Source organism: Carya illinoinensis, chromosome 7 (assembly GCF_018687715.1).
Source record: "Carya illinoinensis cultivar Pawnee chromosome 7, C.illinoinensisPawnee_v1, whole genome shotgun sequence".
NCBI lineage: Eukaryota > Viridiplantae > Streptophyta > Magnoliopsida > Fagales > Juglandaceae > Carya > Carya illinoinensis.
In genome coordinates this window covers 3,028,266-3,048,796 of record NC_056758.1, presented here as the reverse complement: position 1 = coordinate 3,048,796, position 20,531 = coordinate 3,028,266, and the positions used below count along the sequence as shown (strand labels likewise).

Genomic DNA, 20,531 nt, shown 5'->3' with positions numbered 1-20,531 from the left:
AGATCTAGCCCAAAATGATCTGCAACACGTGGACGGTTCAGATTGACTCTACCGATGGCGAATCTCAACATTCCCACCGTACGGATGAGTCTAGAATGATCCAAATAGTTTGTCATCACTATTTGATCATCGTGATGGAACTCCAACTGGCGTAGATCTAGCCCAAAATGATTTGCAACACGTGGACAGTTCAAATCGAATGTACCGATGGCGAATCTCAACATTCCCACCGTACCGATGAATCCGGAATGATCCAAATAGTTTGTCAGCATTATTTGATCATCGCAATGGAACTCCAACTGGCGTAGATCTAGCCCAAAATGATCTGCAAGACGTGGACGGTTCAGATCGAATGTACCGATGGTGAATCTCAACATTCCCACCGTATGGATGAGTTCGGAATGATCCAAATAGTTTGTCAGTACTATTTGATCATCGTAATGGAACTCCAACTAGCGTAGATCTAGCCCAAAATGATCTGCAACACGTGGACGGTTCAGATCGAATGTACCGATGGCGAATCTCAACATTCCCACCGTACGGATGAGTCCGGAATGATCCAAATAGTTTGTCAGCATTATTTGATCATCGCAATAAAACTCCAACTGGTGTAGATCTAGCCCAAAATGATCTGCAACACGTGGACAGTTCAGATCGAATGTACCGATGGTGAATCTCAACATTGCCACCATACGGATGAGTCTGGAATGATCCAAATAGTTTGTCAGCACCATTTGATCATCGCAGTGGAACTCCAATTGGCGTAGATCTAGCCTAAAATGATCTGCAACACGTGGACGGTTCAGATCGAATGTACCGATGGTGAATCTCAACATTCCCACAGTACTGATGAGTCAAGAATGATCCAAATAATTAGAAAACACTATTTGATCGTCGAAATCGGACTCCAAATGGCTTAGATCTAGCCCAAAAATGATCTGAAAAACGGACGATTCTGATCTGTCTGGCGCGTGGGATGCACACGCTGGGTAGGGCGTCTGGGGCGGCGCGTGGGCGACTGGATAACACTCGCTACATTTCTGTATGCGCATGGGGAGCGCATGAGGTGCGTGTATAACACGCACTGAACTTGTGCAGGGCACGTGGGGGCGCGTGGGCGCATGTCTAACACGCGTCTTCCTCCTTTGGAACGCGTGGGGGTGCATGAGTTTCAGCAGATGCACGCGCCGATCTTCTAGGGGCGCGTGTGGGCTCTTCTGACCTTCATTTTCGATTTCGTTTGCGGCAACGGATTCGTCTCGACGCGAGGAACACCTTGGAGTTGTTAAAAATTAATTTTGACCAATTTGAATTTTCAGACAGCTCAAACCAAAGCTCTAATACCAATTGTTGTACCTCTGGCCAGTTCGAAAATTACACAAGACGATATTTAAGTGGTTCAGCAAATTGCCTACGTCCATTGGAGCCTTTTTTATAGAATTTGTACAAGATTTACAAAAATCTACAAATTCTCATCTCTCACACGTCCCTCTTTCTCTCTTCTCCCACTGTCTTTCTTCTGCCCACCGCCCCTTGATCTCTCACCGTAGTGAGGATGAATTTTTCTGCACATTTAAACTCTCCTATTTATAGGAGAGCAGCCTACAACTTACAATTTCGGTGGAGGAATTTACGGAAGAAATGGAGGCGCCTAATATGCCAAGGGAGAGAATGGTGCTTCTCTCTGTTTTCACACTGTAGGTGGTTTTTCAATAGATTATGATTCCTTTTAAATATTACAAGTTATGCTGCGATCATGACATTCCTGCAAGGACTATGCATATATCCTTGGAATTATTCGAAAGTCACCACTCATAAAGAACATCAAGAACTAGACATCATTCAAGCATTAAGATGTTCGGTAAAATGGAGGAGAGCTTGGATCATTTATGTTTCTCTTGCCATGCGCGCGTTTCTGTCATCGAATATGGTAGTTTCTATATATGTGATAAATCCGTTGATGTTATATATTTTAAGTAATTGTTGGTTAAGTGGTAAACAATCAGGAAGAGCACATGAACTCTAACTAGCGAAGCGAGGCCATCAGCTCAACTGAAAGAGATCTAGAGGGCACAGTGCACATAAAGACAATTAAAATATATTACATCAGTAAGTATAACTGGCTGGAGATGATAAAATTTTAAAATTAAAAATAAATAAATAAATAACATGACGTACTCATTTCTTAATTGTACATCTATGATCTCCTTAATTTCTACAGATGGATCTTTGAAGTTGAAAGTTGATTATGTCTTTTGTACAAATATATATATATATATATATATATATATATATATATCTCCTTTTTGTTTGTATAATATATGATCATTTGGTTGTGATCATCCTATCTATATTCTCCAAAAGAAGTAGTCAAAAATAACAATTTCTTTCAAACTTGGGACAATTTCAAATTAAAGGATAGAATATACCATATTCTATAAGGATTTAAATAAACTTGCAGGAAGTTGTTCATTCAATACTGTTTAGGCGATTCTTCAATGACGCAAATTAACAACATAATATAAACAGTACTACGCTATATATCGAGCAGTAGTTACAAGTAAACTCAGATGTCCCTTTCATGTGTGAACGTACGCAGTCCACAAATACTTTGATGACATTAAAGGCTTTCAAGCTATCCAGTATGTTATGCACCATTTTTCTCCGGCATATTCTTTTCTTCTCCTACTGATCTCCATCTCTTGCAAGCTCCTCTACCACGTCCCTGTTATAGGTGGAGACAAAAACAGTGAACAGTGAAATATGCACCGAATGCACCGTTGCACCGTTTACTCTTTTATATTGTTAGGCACCTCTCCAAGCATCATGCAGCAAATTGCTGCAACGTAATGATATGCTCTCCTATAAATAGGAGAGCTTAAGTGTGCGGACTGTGTGTAGACAGAGTGTGGAAGAGAGAAAGAAGAGAGGAAGAGAGTGGGTGAACAGAGAAAATTTTTCTGTAAAAATTATTTTCATAGTGAAATTACAGCATCTGTGGACGTAGGCAATTGCCGAACCACGTTAAATTTCGTCCCTCCTTTATTTAGAATCGTCTCTGTGTCAAAACAGCTCCCAATAACTGGTATCAGAGCACTAGTTCAAGCTGTCTGAAAATTCAAGTTATTCAAAATCAATTTTTGACAACTCCACGGTGTTCCTCGCGTCGAGACAAATCCGTTGCCGCAAACGGAATCAAAAACGGAGGTCGGACGAGGCTACACGTGCCCCTAGAAGATAGGCGCATGCATCCGCTGCAACCCACGCTCCCCCACGCGCTCCAGAGGTTGAAGACGCGCGCACCAAACGCGCCCTCACGCGCTCCAGAGGTTGAAGACGGGGGAAGGACACGCGCCCCCATGCGCCCTACAGAGGTTCGGCGCGTGTGACACACGCGCCTCACTCTACCCCACGCGCCACAAAACTGTAGCACGTGTATTACACGCGCCCAAGCATTTGCCCACGCGCACTGTGCAGCGCGTGTATCTCACGCGCCAGACAGATCAGAACCGTCCGTTTTTCAGATCTATTTTTGGCTAGATCTAAGTCATTCGGATTCCGATTTCGACGATCAAATAGTGCTTTCCAACTATTTAGATCATTCCAGACTCATCCGTATGGTCGAAATTTTGAGATTCGGCATCAGTACATTGGATCTGAACCATCCACGTGTTGCAGATCATTTTGGGCTAGATCACGCCAGTTGGAGTTCCATCGCGACAATCAAATAGTGTTGACAAACTATTTGGATCATTCTAGACTCGAGTGTTTCAGACGCAACGGTGATCTTTGTTTGTTTGAATTTGAACTCATTTGTAAAGTTATGGCTGGAGAAGAAGCTAAAGGTGTTGGTATCGAGAAATTTGACGGTACAGACTTTGCCTACTGGAGAATGCAGATAAAGGATTATCTCTATGGGAAGAAACTACATCTTCCATTCCTAGGAAGAAAGCCAGATGACATGAGCAATGAAGATTGGAGTTTCCTTAATAGACAAGTGTTGGGAGTCATTCGACTAACATTGTCAAGATCAGTTGCACACAATGTGGGAAAGGAGAAGACCACGGCGGATTTGATGAAAGCTCTATCGGACATGTACGAGCAGCCATCAGCCAATAACAAAGTGCATTTGATGTACAAGCTATTCTACTTGAGAATGGCAGAAGGAACTCCAGTTATTCAGCATCTGAATGAGTTCAACACCATCATCAATCAATTAGCTTCAGTGGGGATTGAATTTGATGATGAAGTACGTGCACTGATTGCTCTAGCTCAATTGCCAAAAAGCTGGGAGGCCATGAGAACAGCTGTTAGCAATTCTTATGGCAAAACAAAGATGAAGTATCAAGATTTCCGGGACCATATTCTTAGCGAGGAAGTTCGTAGAAGAGATACAGGAGAAGCATCAACTTCCAGTTCTGCCTTAAACCTCGAGACGAGAGGTAGAGGAGCTAGTAGAAGTTCAAATCGGGGCAGATCGAAGTCTCGAAGAGGCAGAAGTAAATCTAGGTCCGGAAAACAAGTACAGTGCTGGAATTGTGGCAAGATTGGCCACTTCAAAAATAATTGCAAGGAAGCAAAGAAGAAGAATGAGCATGACTCTGTTAATGCCACAACAGAAGAGCTCCGAGATGCCTTACTCCTTTCAGTCGACAACCAAATTGAATCTTGGGTGTTAGATTCAGGAGCCTCGTTCCACACTACAGCACACCGAGAAATCATGCAGAATTATTTCACTGGTGATTTTGGGAAGGTGTACTTAGCAGATGGTGAAGCGTTGGAAATCGAAGGCATGGGAGATGTACCAATCAATCTGCCCAATGGAAGTGCATGGTTGCTACAGAAGGTGCGACATGTTCCCAAGCTCATGAGGAACCTGATTTCTGTAGGACAACTTGATGCTGATGGGCATTTGGTACTATTTACCGGTGGCACGTGGAAGATAACAAAAGGAGCTATGGTAGTAGCTCGAGGCACAAAAATAGGTACTCTATACATGACTTCAAGTATTAGAGATACTATTGCAATTGCTGATGCAAATGCCAACCTATGGCATCAAAGGCTTGGTCATATGAGTGAGAAAGGAATGAAAGTACTATTATCCAAGGGAAAGTTACCAAAGTTGGAATCAACTAATTTTGACATGTGTGAAGGTTGCATTTTTGGGAAGCAGAAAAAGGTTAGTTTCCTGAAAAATGGTAGAACTCCAAAATCTACAAAGTTGGAGTTGGTATACACAGATTTGTGGGGGCCATCCCCAGTCGCTTCTCTTGGAGGATCGCGGTACTATGTTTCCTTTATTGATGACTCAAGCAGGAAAGCATGAGTTTATTTTTTGAAAAATAAATCTGACACATTTGATACTTTCAAGAAGTGGAGAGCCATGGTTGAAAATGAAACAGGCTTGAAGTTAAAATGTCTGAGGTCAGACAATGGAGGAGAGTACATCGACGGAGGGTTCAAAGAATTCTGTGATGCAAATGGGATTAGATTTCAGAAGACTATTCCCGGGACACCGCAACAGAATGGCGTAGCTGAACGCAAGAATAGAACTCTCAACGAACGTGCCAGAAGCATGAGGCTGAATTCAGGATTGCCTGAATGTTTTTGGGCTGATGCAATTAACACTGCAGCCTATTTGATTAATAGGGGACCTTCAGTTCCCTTAAAGTTCGATCTACCAGAGGAAGTCTGGAGCGGAAAGAAGGTAAATCTTTCCCATTTGAAAGTTTTTGGCTGTTTATCATATGTTCACATAGATTCTACTGATCATAACAAGTTAGAAGCCAAATTTAGAAAATGTTTTTTCATCGGTTATGGTGATGAAGAATTTGGCTATCGATTTTGGGATGATAAAAATTGCAAAATCATCAGAAGTAGAAATGTGATATTTAATGAGCAGATTCTGTACAAAACTAAGTCACAAGCTGAATCTGAGGAACAGCCAAAGAAACCTGAGGTTGTTAACTTTGATGTTACTCGAGTCAACACTGATCAGAACGAGGTTCAAGAAAATGATGATACACAGATCGAACAACGTACACCACTCACTGTTACTCAAAAATCTTCAAGAACAATTAGGCCACCACAGCGGTTCTCACCATCTCTATACTACATCTTGCTAACAGATAGTAGTGAACCAGAAAGTTATGATGAAGCTCTACGAATTGAAGATTCGATCAAGTGGGAGAAAGCCATGCAAGATGAGATGGAGTCACTGATATCAAATCAGACATGGGAGCTAACTAAGCTTCCAAAAGGCAAGAAGGTTTTGCACAATAAATGGGTGTACAGAATTAAGGAAGAGCACAATGGTAGCAAGCGCTACAAAGCCAGAATGGTCGTGAAGGGGTTTCAACAAAAGGAAGGTGTCGACTACACAGACATTTTCTCTCCAGTTGTAAAATTGACAACGATCAGGCTAGTGTTGGCAATTGTGGCTGCAGAGAATCTACATCTTGAGCAGTTAGATGTGAAGACCGCATTCCTTCATGGTGATTTGGAGGAAGACATTTATATGCACCAGCCACAAGGATTCTCAGTGAAGGGAAAAGAGAATCTAGTTTGCAAACTGAAGAAGAGCTTGTATGGCCTAAAACAAGCTCCACGACAATGGTACCGGAAGTTTGACAACTTCATGTGCAGTAATGGATTTACAAGACTGCAGGCTGACCATTGTTGCTATATGAAGAACTTTGACAACTCTTATATTATCCTACTGTTATATGTGGATGATATGCTCGTTGTAGGGTCAAGCATCGAGGAGATCAATAAACTGAAGAAGCAGTTGTCAAAGCGATTTGAGATGAAGGATTTGGGTGCTGCAAAACAAATCCTTGGTATGAGAATTATTAGAGACAGGTCTAATGATACTCTCAAGCTCTCGCAGGAGGAGTGTGTAAAGAAGGTACTCAGAAGGTTTAACATCGACAAGGCGAAACCAGTGAGCACACCCTTAGCTAGTCACTTTCGACTAACTAAAGATCAGTCGTCAAAGACGGAGGAAGAGCAAGAATGCATGAACAGAATACCCTATGCATCTGCTATTGGTAGTCTTATGTACGCCATGGTCTGTATAAGGCCAGATATTGCACAAGCAGTGGGAGCTGTGAGCAGGTACATGAGTAATCCAGGAAAGCAGCATTGGGAAGCAGTCAAGTGGATTTTAAGATATCTACAAGGCTCTTCAAATACGTCACTATGCTTTATAAAAGCAGGTTTAAAACTACAGGGATATGTAGATGCTGATTTAGCAGGTGACGTTGACAGCAGAAAAAGTACTACTGGATTTGTGTATACGCTGGTTGGTATAGCTGTATCTTGGGCTTCTAAGTTACAGAAGATTGTTGCTCTCTCAACTACAGAAGTGGAATACGTTGCTATAACTGAAGCAGGGAAGGAAATGGTTTAGTTGCAGTCATTCTTGGAGGAATTGGGAAAGAAGAATGAAAAAGGCATTCTGCACAGTGATAGTCAGAGTGCTATTTTTCTTGCAAAGAATCCAGCCTTTCATTCTAGAACAAAACACATACAGTTGCGATACCATTTTATCCGATCTCTTCTCGATAGTGGACATCTGATACTTGAGAAGATTCGAGGAACAGAGAACCCAGCAGACATCTTCACAAAAGTAGTTACTGCTGACAAACTGAAGCTGTGTATAGCTTTAGTTGGACTTCGTACTTAAAGACATGACTTAAAGTTGCTGTGATAGTTGCTATGAAGATATGTAGACTCATTTGTCTCCAAGTGAGAGATTGTTGTAGGTGGAGACAAAAACAGTGAACAGTGAAATATGCATCGAAAGACACCGAATGCACCGTTGCACCGTTTACTCTTTTGTATTGTTAGGCACCTCCCCAAGCATCATGCAGCAAATTGCTGCAACGTAGTGATCTGCTCTCCTATAAAGAGGAAGAGAGTGGGTGAGCAGAGAAAATTTTTCTGTAAAAATTATTTTCATAGTGAAATTACAGCATCTGTAGACATAGGCAATTGCCGAACCAGGTTAAATTTCATCCCTCCTTTATTTAGAATCGTCTCTGTGTCAGAACAGCTCCCAACAGTCCCAAGATACCATTTGCAACTCCACACCGTACCCATCTTTTGACAAATCCAATTTACCACCCAATGAATCCAGAACCATACAAGATTATGCAGGCATGCACTTTGTTCGCCGATCCTTGTCATCGGCAAAAGACTTTCATCGGCTTGTCAAATCATACCTCAGTCGACCCCATTCCTCGTATTCCCAGGCCACCATTTGTGCTCTCAAAGATTGTCTACTTTTAGCTTACCTGAACATGGATTTCTTGTCCAACAGTTCACAAAATATAAACGTGACAAATAGTCTGAATAGCTTGCAGGTCGAGGACTTGCACACACTGCCTAGTGCCACTTTGACTAACCAAGAAACATGTTTTGATGGCCTTCATGAGATAGCATCAGAATCTAGCATTAAAAATGGCCTTTAAGATCCTTTCTCTAATGATACTAAGCTCTATAGCGTATCTCTTGCGCTCATAAACCGCAGTTGGGTTGCTCAAGCAAAGAGAAGAAGGTTGCTAACAGAAAAGAAAGCACATATTTTCCACGTTGGAAAAGTTTCTAAAGAATCTTTTCCCTTTAATATTAAAGTCGAGCAGCAACAATCAAGAAACTTCGGAGTTTGTTATTGCGAAAACTGCTTCAGACTATGGGCAATATGTTAGTCAGGCAAATAGTGGTTGTGAACCTGAATGGTAATGGAAACTTTATGAAAATGATCAATGATGTTGTGGCTGCTACGCCAATCAATATGGGAACTGGCAATGGATACTTTGTGATTCACGTGGTGGCCGGAGTTTACGAAGAGTATGTTTCCATTGCCAAGAACAAGCAAAATTTGATGATGATTGGTGATGGAATAAACCGGACTGTGATCACATGTAGTCATAACGTTGTGGATGGTTGGACTATATTTATTTCTTCGACATTGGTAAGCTAAATTCATGCAACTTTAGAATATTGTGTTCTTTATATATAATTTCACATAGAAGATACCCAAAGAAACTGTTAAATTCGACTACTTAAAGATTTCGTGGGAAACTTCATGTATTGGTGTTATTTTTCTTTTGATCATTATTCCTGGATAGAAAATCTCCAGAATTCTATAGATAATGAACAAAGCAATAGAGAAGTAATATTTGACCCAAAAATACAACTTCTGATCGTCTTAATCTATAACCATATGTTTTGAATAAGATTATGTTCTGATGTTTGGTAATGAGATTAGTTCTCAAAATGCATATCAGGTGTTTAACACAATACATAGAAGAAACACAATATTTTTATTCTTTGTTGTTGTGTAAATTCTATCGTGTATTTACATATTATATATAGACAACTATTGCAGCTAATAGATTTCCATAATGCTAGGATTAGATGACACATGTCCTATATTTATATTCTTATATTTATATTTCTAGAAGAATCTCTATTTCTCTGTTGTGTATGCGAGGTCTCTGTTGTGAGAGATTTGTTGTGTGCTCTGTTATGAGCCTCTATTTTGACAGATTTGATGTTGCCCTTCTCATCTTCCTTAACAGCTCCCCTCGATGCAAGTGACACTTGTGAAACAATGAAACTTGATTATATAAAAAGAAACTGAGTGTAGATAATGGTTTTATGAGGATATCAGCCAGCTGATCTTTGTTGGAAACAAATAAAACAAAAAGGGTTTTGGTGGCCACCCAATCCCGTACAAAATAGTAATCTAACTCTACATATTTGGTGCAAGCATGTAGAACTAGATTCACTGACAAATAAGTTGCACCCAAGTTATCATACCAAAGTGTTGGTGGTTTTTTTAAAAAAATTTCAAGTTCCATCAAAAGATTTTGAATCCAAAGGAGTTCACAAGTGGTATTAGCCACAGTTTTATACTTTGCTTTAGTGGAAGATCGGGTAATAGTTGGTTGCTTTTCTGAGATCCAAGAAACAAGGTGAGATCCAAAGAATACACAGAACCCGCCTGTGGATTTTCTATCATCAGGACTACTAGCCCAGTCAGTCAAAGAAAGCTGAAAGTGTTAATTTTGAAGATGGAGACAAATGAAGACCAAAGTGAGGAGTTTGTCTAAGATATCTAAGAATTCTTTTGACAACTTGCCAGTGCAGAATTTTTGGATTATGCATATATTGACACACTTTATTGACTGCAAATGAAATGTAAGGATGAGTGAAAGACAGATATTGCAAGCTACTAACTACACTACGATAGAGATGAGGATCCTCAAAGGAGTTTCTTTCAAAAGCCGAAAGTTTAAGTGATGAGGACATTGAAGTAGAAACTGGTTTTGCATTGTGCATATTTGTAAGCTTAAGAAGATTTGACACATATCTGTGACATAAGTACAAGCCTTGATTATTTCTAGAAATTTCAATTCCTAAGAAATAATGAAGCTGGCCTAAGTCTTTAACAAGGAATGACATGCCAAGATAAAAATAAAAATAAAAAATAAACTCAAAATTTAATGGAAAGTTGGAACCAGTTATAATAATTTCATCTACATATATCAAAACAAAAATAATATGAGATGCATTATGATAAATAAAAAAAGAAGGATTAGATTTCGACTCTTGAAAACCAAGTGAAAATAACTTGGTACTAAGTTTAAAAAACCAAACCCGAGGGGCCTGTTATAGACCATGAATGGCCTTTTTTAGTTTACACACATGGAAGGTAAAGCCAGGATGAACAAAACCTTGGGGTTGTCGTATATATTCGGCTTCCTCCAGTTCACCATGTAAGAAGGCATTTTGTATGTCTAACTACTGCAGTAGCCAATTGAAAGAAACAGCTAAGGATAGTAGAATCCAAATGGTAGTTGGTTTGATTACAGGAAAGAAAGTCTCATTGTAGTCAACTCCAGCTTCTTGGTGAATTCCTTTAGCTACTAGATGTGTTGTATGCCTTTCAAGACTACCATTAGCCTTCCTTTTTGTTTTGAGGATCCATTTGGGTCCCCAAACATTAAAGGAGGTCAATGGGGGAACTGAGTCCCATGTGTGATTGTGAAGAAGTGCATGAGATTCAGATTGCATGGCTTCTCACCATTCAGGAAACCTAGATGACTCTGTGTAATTCATAGGTTCCTCAGGAACCAGTGTAGATGCATATTGCGTGTGTGTGTGTGTGTGTGTGTGTGAGAGAGAGAGAGAGAGAGAGAGAGAAGGTTTTCATGGAGGCCATGGCATAGTGCTATCATTGCGAATAAAAATTCAGAGTATTTACCTTAGCATATGTTACCAAGGGATGAGAGTTGTGACTTTGAACTGCAGAAAGTGGAATGAGAAGAGATGAGGATGAGGGAGAGAGTGCTTCGGGACAAATGGATCCTAGGAATTGAGAAGGGTGTAAATTTGGGGATGATTCACTATCGGGGATAAAAGCCGAGGTGAGTGTATTGAGTGAAAGGGGATTAGATTGAATGGAGTTTGGGCTTTGTGATGTCGGTGGAGAGATGGGCCTAGAGATAGAGGAAGTGGGATGTGAAAGTGAGTGATGGTTTCGATCAAGTGGTGAGGGAGGGTTTATGGGCATGTGAGAGTGGGCTTGAGTGAGTTGATGTTGAGACGCTCGCCTAGTACAAATGAAGTTAGGTAAAACAGTGGGTGGGTCGGGGATAGATGAGTTGAGCTGGGAATTAAAAGGAAATTGATTTTCATTAAAAATGACATCCCTAGAAGTGTAGATGCAACCCGATGGGAGATGAAGGCACTTATATCCTTTGTGATCTGGGTTGTAGCCCATGAAAACACAGAGTGGATCTAAAATTCATTTTATGTTTATTGTAGGGTCATAAATTTGGCCAACAAGCAATGCAAAAAGTACGAAGAAAATTATGATCATGAATTTTTTTTAAGAGAATTTGAAAGGGAGATCAGTTACTTTTTAAAATAGGAGTAGGCATCCAATTAATAAGAAAAACAAATGTTTGAACCGAGTCAAATCAATATTGAGAAGGCAAGGAGGCTTGGGTTAAAAGCAACAAGCCAATCTTCACTATATGCCTGTGGTGACGTTCAATAGTCCAATTTTGTTCATGTGAATAGGGACATGTAACACGATGTGCAATACTAAAATATTGAAGAATTTTTTAAGAGGTCGGAATTCACCACCCCAATTAGATTGAACAATCATTACATTTGAAGAAAAATAATTACTCATATAGTGTAAAAAGGCAATAAAATCAACAACTGTTTGTGGATAGAATTGGGGTCGGACCCCATACATCTAGAAGAAGTAACTCAAATGGTTTTGTGGACCTTGAAAAAGATAAGGGTGTGGAAGTGCATTTTTTTGGCTTGTAAACAAGCAATGCAATGATGAACAGGTGCGTGTGAACTAGTAGGTATATTAAAACTACGAATAACAAAAACAGTGGTGCGTTGAAACGGGTGTCCAAGTCGAAGATGGCATTGAAAAGAGGAGGTTCATTCACCAATGAAAGCTTGAGGAGAAGCCAACACTGAAGATGAAGTCGTGGCCTCCGCAAGTAGGAGATACAAGCCATCTTTAATAGTGCCATAAAGTAGAACCCCTAGAATTTGTAAATACTTTACAAGAAAACAGTCAGAGTAAAATTCAAAATAGAAAAAATTATCATAACAAAACTAATGCATAGATAACAAATTTTTTGTGATTGAGGGAACATGCAGAAGTTTAGAAAGAAGAAAATTGTCGAAAAAAGTGTGGAGATGCATTGAGCCAATGTGCTGTATAGGCATTGTCGAGTCATCTCCAATGCTCACATGATCGGAGTCCTGATATGATGATGAATCCAAATTAAGGTTATTGAAATCATATGTAAAATAATGAGTTGCAACGGTATCAAGAAACCAAGAATTAATATAGGATGGAGTTGAAGATGTGGTGGTCATATTGGCTGATAAAGATGAGGGAGGTGCTATATGATAACTATGGTTGAATTTATGATAGCATGAAAGGGCAGCATGCCCAAGTTTGTTACAAACTTGACAGAGAGGGCAATTGTCAAGTTGAGTGGAGAAGGAGGTAGAATTCAACCTACCTCCTCCGCGTCTACCTCATAATCCCCTAGGACCTCTTCCAGAGTTAGAATGATTAAAAGTGGAAATAGATTTTGAAATTGTGAGATGTGCGACTAATGAAGGACCACTGAGTAAAGTATTGGTTTGATACTGAAGCGGAGACTGAAATTGTAAATTTGTTGTGAGGAAAGGGGATCGGCACTAGTGGTAAGTGAGGTGACCAACGCATCATACTTAAGTGCCAAGTCCTGCAAGCGAGTAAACAAAAAATTCATATGAAGATAACGGTTGACCAACCGCACCGAACAACACAAAGAGGGTTTTAACCTTATTGAAGTATTCTGTGATTGACTCAGCTTTATTTAAGGTGACTAACTTATATTGGGTTTGCATAACGTGTGTAGATGACTAGGAAACAAATAAAGTATTTAAGTTGTCCCATACGTCTTAACCAGTAGCACAGTCGAGAACTTGAGTAAGGACAGGCTCGGACAGTGAAGAATTTATATGTTGGTCAAAGGGTAGCCACTGTGTATATTCAGTATTTGGCAGACTATCAATCATGGAGAGAGATATGGAAATGGAACCATCCACATGACCAAACAATTGATGGCCCTCTAGGAAGGGAACCATCTTTGCTTTCCATAAGAGAAAATTCTCAATAGTAAGCTTGATTGTAATGAAGTTACTCACAAAGTTGAGTGTGGTGGGAGTGATATTGGGTGATGGATTCTATTTGGTAGAAATAGGAGAAGAATCGTCGGAAGCCATTGAGCTGTGTGAAAAAAAATAGATGTTGGTCTTAACAAGCTCTAGTACCATAATGAGATTAACTCTCAAAATGCATATCAGGTGCTCGACACAATACACAGAAGAAACATAGTATTTTCATTCTCTGTTGTTGCATACATTCTATTGTGTATTTACAAACTATATATAGACAACTATTGTAGCTAACAGAGTTCCATAATGCTAGGATTAGAAGACCATGTCCTATAGTTACGTTACTAGAAAAATCCCTATTTCTCTGTTGTGTATGTGAGGTCTCTGCTATGAGGGATTTTTTGTTTCTCTATTGTGCATGTGTGGTCTCTGCTCTGAGGGATTTGTTGTGTGCTTTGTTATGGGCCTCTGTTTTGACAGATTTGATGCTGCCCTTCTCATGCCCCTTAACATTTGGCAACATCAACCACCAGAACCAACAAGGCATGATCTTTTACTCAATTCAAACCAAGGCAAACAAAATCTAAAGTAGAAAGAGGATATATATAGAAGGGTTTCAACTTGTTTTTGAACTTATATTGTTTAGTTTATCTGCTAAGCTATTGCAGAAAGTTACAAGTTAAATACAACTCCTCTCCCAGCTGCAGAAGTTGTAAATATTTTAGCATACATTATGTACTGGTGTTTTTATGCTCTCTTTATAATTAAGAATTATAATTTATGTTGTGCGCAACCGTGGTCTGGCTAGGATTTGTGGCGGCAAACATCACCTTCCGTAACACAGCGGGGGCAATCAAGTACCAAGCCATGGTAGTCCAAAGTGGGGCTGACCTGTCCATGTGGACGTTGTATAGATGTAGTTTCGAAGGCTACCAATACACATTATATGAAAAATGATAAATACACATTATATACCCATTCACTCAGGAAATTTTATAGAGAATGTGATATTTATGGCACAGTTGATTTCATTTTTGTCAATGATGCCGTTGTTTTCCTAGATTGCAATATCTATCCAAGACTTCCAATCAGTTCAATGCTAGCACAGCGCAAAGCAAAACGGACCAACCAAAACACCAAGACTTCCATTCATAACAGTAGCATTAGGGCAGCCAGGGACTTGGCTTCTAGTGATGGAACAACAAAAATATACCTAGGGCCAGAGGCCATGGAAGAGTTATTCATGAACTCTTTACATGCAGTCTTTCGTGGATAGCCTAATTGACCCTTTGGGTTGGCATGAATGCTCCGGGACTTTTGCCCTTGCTACATTATACTGTGCAGAATATAACAACACGGGGACAGGATCGAACACTACTAAAAGGGCTACATGGGCTGGTTAACATAAGGGTATAAATGCGACAAATGCCGCTAATTTCACTGTGTCCAACTTTACAATAGGAGATGCGTGGTTGCCTGCAACAGGAGTGCCTTACACAGGTGGCTTACGATAAATTGATGGCATGTTGAGTCTTGATCACATCCTTCAATTAATTACATGTTTCAATTGTAAAAGGCAACTCGATCGCCTGTTAAATTATTCTTGTAAATAATTCTATGCTAGCTGTACGTCGAACTACGTACTACAGGCATCGTTGATCAGCATCTTAATTAATAACTAGTTGACAAAATACTAATATCCAAAATTAATTGGGTGGTGGACTCCCCAACCAAGCATGCATGCAGTACCATCTCTCTCTCTCTCTCTCTCTCTCTCTCTCTCTCTCTCTCTCTCTCTCTCTCTCTCATCTTGTTATTATTAATTAAGTGGCGATTTGGATTTAAAACATTACCATTTAATAATATGTTTGTGTCCTTCTTTTTCGTCTAAGAACATATTAAATCATCAGCAAGAGTATGTTAAGTACGTTATCAAATAAATTCCTAAGATAAGAATAGTAGTACTTATTTCTTAATTTGTTTTCGTTTTTTGTAAGTATGTTTTTCCTTGGTGTTTGATCATTAATTGGAGCTGTTTGTTGTAGCTTTATTTAGCTGATTAAGACTAGTGTGACATCGTTGTTTTAATCTTTTGATCTGTTACTTAACTTGCCGCATTTGTTCTCCAATATTTTTTTTTGGAACTTTGCTACTCATGATCATTCTCACACATCACACATCACATTTTCTTTTATTTTTTTATTTTATTCTTTTTAAATTAATTGAATTCTTCTACTTATCATTCATATATCATGCATTTAGTACGAGAAAAGAATTTAAAATAATAAAAAAAAATGATGTGTGGTGTATAGGGATGATGAATAGGATTTTTTTTTTTTTGATAAATTATATCGTCTTGTAATTAGACTCTATTTTTGTAGCTAATGGTGATGTTCTGTTGGCCGCTAGCGAAGTCAAGTTTGAAGCAAGCACTACTGAAGCTATTGAATTGTTGGCTATATTTCAACCTTTACAGTTGTGTGCTAACATGGGAATTTAAAAATTGTTGGTTGAGTTAGACCGTTTGATGGCTGTACAAGTGCTCAATACTGAACTTGAATCTGCTGCCTTGTTAAATTCAAAAAACTTCAAGGATTATATGTAGAGTGAAAATTTCAGCATGTCTATATAGAAGGCAATCAGGTTATTTACATTCTTGCCCGATTTGCTCGAAATGTTGAGGATATTTCAATATGGTGGAATTGTTATGGAGACTTTATTCCTCAAACCATTTAGTTACATAAATCCACCTAATTTTCTTATATTTCTGTTCCTCTCAAAGAAAAAAAAAAAAAATTGTTTAGTTGACCGAGATTTGAAACTGTTAATTAATTTATCCTCGAAGGCTTGAACCTTCGGTATTTTTCTGATGGGCTCGTTATTGACGTTTCTAATGATGACTACAATTTGTTATTTCAATTAGCAGAGAGGGGGGCGGAACTAAGTTCAAAATAAAAATAAAAAATAAAAATCTCTTAACCTTTTGCCTCCAATTTTTTTTTTTTTTTTATTTGACAACTTTTAGGTAAAAAGAAAATTAAAATAATTTTCTCTAAAGAAATTTGCAAACTCTTAACGTATCGGAAAAATAGCACATGAAGAGATCTTTATAATAAAGAGTATTAGATATGAATTTTTTTTAATCCCGAATATGTTTTATTCTCTATAAATCATATATATATATATATATATATATATAAATTATTATGTTGTATATATGTTTAAATTAGTTTTGAATATCATTATAGATCATTTTCTTTGCGGCCTTTTATTTTGAAAGCTTAATTAAGTTGAACGAATATGGACAAGTCAAAAACTTTAAATCATAAACATTGTTAAGATTAAGTTTCAAAATAAAAATAAATTAAATGAACTTTTTCAGCTTTTAATAATATTGTTGAGACAGGGTTTCGAAACAAAATAAATAACGACGTTCTTATAAATTATTTACTATAGTCTATATTGAGAGTGAATGTGATAATTAATAACCCTTATTTGTTAAAAGAACATTGAGATCAAGTGCCATGTTCTATGTTTTTATTTTTTATTTTACATTCAAACTTGAAACTTACTATATAGTACTTATACATGCTTTTAAATAATCTTTTAATTTTTGTTATATAAATTTTTTTATATATCTTGAGGTTCCCTTTACATAAATCGTGACCCCGTCCCTATATATAAATATAGATATATATATATATATATATATATATATATATATATATTTATATATATCCGTTAAAAGTTGATATAATTATTTAACACAAGAATCTTGTGGATGTGAAGAAAAGCAGCTTATAGCCTTGCTCGATGGCCTAAGTCGAGAGAGAGGTGGAAAGTTGGAATATAGCAAAATGCCAACAAGGCTCCTCCATGTAATTACAGCTTCTAGATATGACGGCCATTCATTTTTTAGAAGAAAAACAGTATATATAGCAACCATCCGACTTCCCTTTGACTCTCCCCTTTCCCTCCAAGCCTCATGTTTTTGTGAGACTAGTAACCAACTTTTAAACAAAAAGGGGTTGTACGTTTCTTCTCCATTATAAGTCATCCCTCGAAAGAATTCCCAAGAACTACACTCCGGAGTGGGCTTGGGAAGGCCACCAGCTAGCTTTGCATGAGATCCTTCCCTTGAGGCATTTTGAGCAGCTCTTCAATATTGAATTGAACTTTGCAACAAATTACAGAAAGTTTAAAAAAACTAAGTCTTTAATTTGTTTATTTGTTCTAGTTTTTTCCACTTCTTTTTGTTTATTTCTAAAGAGCTGCAATATTCAAAATGCCAAAAGAGGATGATGATGGAAGGAGCAAGAGAATTGCCATTATCAGTTTGTGTTCCATACTGCTGGTGTCCATGGTTGTCGCCGTGACTGTTGGTGTTAACCTAAATCGTCTCGATTCCAGCGATCCTAAAAATGGCAACAAGTTTCATGAAGTATCCGACACAATGAAAGCTATCGAATCCATTTGCCAACCCACTGATTACAAACAAGATTGCATCAAGACCCTTAACACTGAGGCAGGACAAACCACAGATCCTAAAGAACTCATTCAGGCTGCATTTAAGGTGGCAATGAAACATATCAGCGAGGGTGCCAAGAAATCCATTGTCTTGCATGAGCTAGAGAAGGACCCTAGAGCCAAGCAAGCCCTTAATAATTGCAAAGAGCTCTTGGACTCCGCCATTGCTGAGCTTAAGCACGCTTTTGCAGAAGTGGGAGAGTTTGATCTCTCCAAAGTAGAAAAGGTGCTTATTGATTTGAAGATTTGGCTCAGCGCTGTCATTACATACCAAGAAACTTGCTTGGATGGCTTTCAGAACACGACCAGCCACGCTGGGCAGAAAATGAAGGAGGCTTTGAAGAGTGCCATGAGGCTGAGCAGTAATGGCCTTGCCATTATCTCTGATATATCTAGTGTGCTCACAGGGTTAGAGATACCAGGCCTGTCCGGACACCGCCGTCTTCTTCAAGACCTCCCTAACGTTCTTGGTCATGGCGATTCCGTCCCCCAGGAGTGGATCAACAATCTCGGAGTTCGGAGACTTCTCGAGGCACATCCAGCCAACAACATTAGGCACGACCTTGTTGTGGCTAAGGATGGAAGTGGAGATTTCAAGACCATCAATGAGGCATTGTTTCACATCCCCAAGAATGGAAACAAGACCTTCGTTCTCTACATCAAGGAAGGAGTTTATCACGAGTACGTCCAGATCAACAAGTCTATGACCCATTTGATGATGCTTGGTGATGGAGCTCAAAAGACAAGGATTACAGGAAACAAGAACTTCATCGATGGCACGCCCACCTTTAAAACCTCAACAGTTTGTACGTACAAAATCCTAACCTCAACAGTCCATATCTCTATATATGCCAATAGTTTGAGCTGGTAAAAGAAGTAGTTTTCTATGTATGTTTTTCTTGAAACTAACAATTTTGAATCATGCATGCAGCTGTTTCCGGGGATAATTTCATTGCCATGAATATTGGGTTCGAGAACACTGCCGGCCCTGAGAAACATCAGGCTGTGGCATTAAGAGTCCAAGCCGATATGTCCATCTTCTACAACTGCTCCATGGATGGATACCAAGACACGCTTTACGCACACACCAAGCGCCAATTCTACCGTGACTGCACCGTCTCTGGCACAATTGACTTCGTCTTCGGCGATGCTGCTGCAGTCCTCCAAAATTGTACCTTTGTTGTCCGCAAGCCATTGGAAAACCAGCAATGCATTGTGACAGCACAAGGAAGGAAAGAGAGGCGCCAGCCAACAGCACTGATCCTCCAAGACTGCACCTTCGTCGCAGATCCCGCATTCTACCCTGTGAGATTCGATCGCGGGGCATATCTCGGGCGGCCATGGAAGGAATACTCGAGGACCATTATCATGGAATCCTACATTGACGACTTGATCCAACCTCAAGGTTGGCTGCCTTGGATGGGTGATTTCGCCCTCAGGACATGCTTCTATGCTGAATTCAACAACCGAGGCCCCGGTTCAAAATTGAAAGATCGTGTAAAATGGCGAGGAATCAAGAACATCACGCGCGCGCATGCACTGGACTTTTCCCCGGGAAGGTTTGTCTGGGGCGATATGTGGATTAAGCCCATCGGATTGCCTTACACCTCTGGCTTCACCACCACAGAGACACAAATCATAGGAAAACCTTGAAATATTTGTTCTGATTTCTAGATTGCTTTTTCTACTTCTTCTTTTTTGATCCCCTTCTGCATGCATGTCCAGTTTCAAAGCCGTCCCACATTGGATTGTGACTATATTTAATTTGAATGATCAACAATTAACATATAAATAATCCAACCAATAGAGTACTATTTAGAAATTGTAAAAAAAAAAAAAAAAAAAAAAAAAAAAAAAAAAAAAAAAAACCTCGATCGAACCAGCTTATGTAACCATCATCATGTACAAATTCTAAATTTCTTGATTTATCCCATTGACCAACAAAATAGCGGGAAGAAGAAAAAAGAAATAGATTAATGCTTATAGTACTGCATGCGAATAATGCAGTCACAATTAGTAAAAATGATATTTCAAGAGAAATATATGCATGCTTTAATCATTAAAAGATTTTATAAAATAAATTTAAAAAATGACGTGACTTGATGTAATATATTAGATTATACAATTATTTTTATTATATAAAAAACAGATCTAATTATCATGTATCATATAAAATTATATCGATTTATAAATTTACTTTTATATAATCTCTTTATTGTAACACTCCTCTTATTTCAAATGATAATCAGTTTGTGTCACTTAGAATGCTGCATCATGTTCTTGCCATA

The 20,531-nt window shown here is 38.8% G+C and overlaps 1 protein-coding gene and 1 pseudogene across 1 annotated transcript; both read left to right on the top strand.

The window, feature by feature from the left end:
* Positions 1-1,756: 1,756 nt before the first annotated feature.
* Positions 1,757-15,230, top strand: LOC122315490 (annotated as a pseudogene).
* Positions 15,231-17,710: 2,480 nt separating this feature from the next.
* On the top strand, positions 17,711-20,000 carry LOC122317144 (probable pectinesterase/pectinesterase inhibitor 21). Its single transcript, XM_043134080.1, has 2 exons — positions 17,711-19,049; positions 19,175-20,000. Exons 1-2 carry the CDS (start codon positions 18,002-18,004, stop codon positions 19,894-19,896), a joined length of 1,770 nt encoding a protein of 589 aa, XP_042990014.1. The 5' UTR covers positions 17,711-18,001; the 3' UTR covers positions 19,897-20,000.
* The last annotated feature ends 531 nt before the right edge of the window (positions 20,001-20,531 follow it).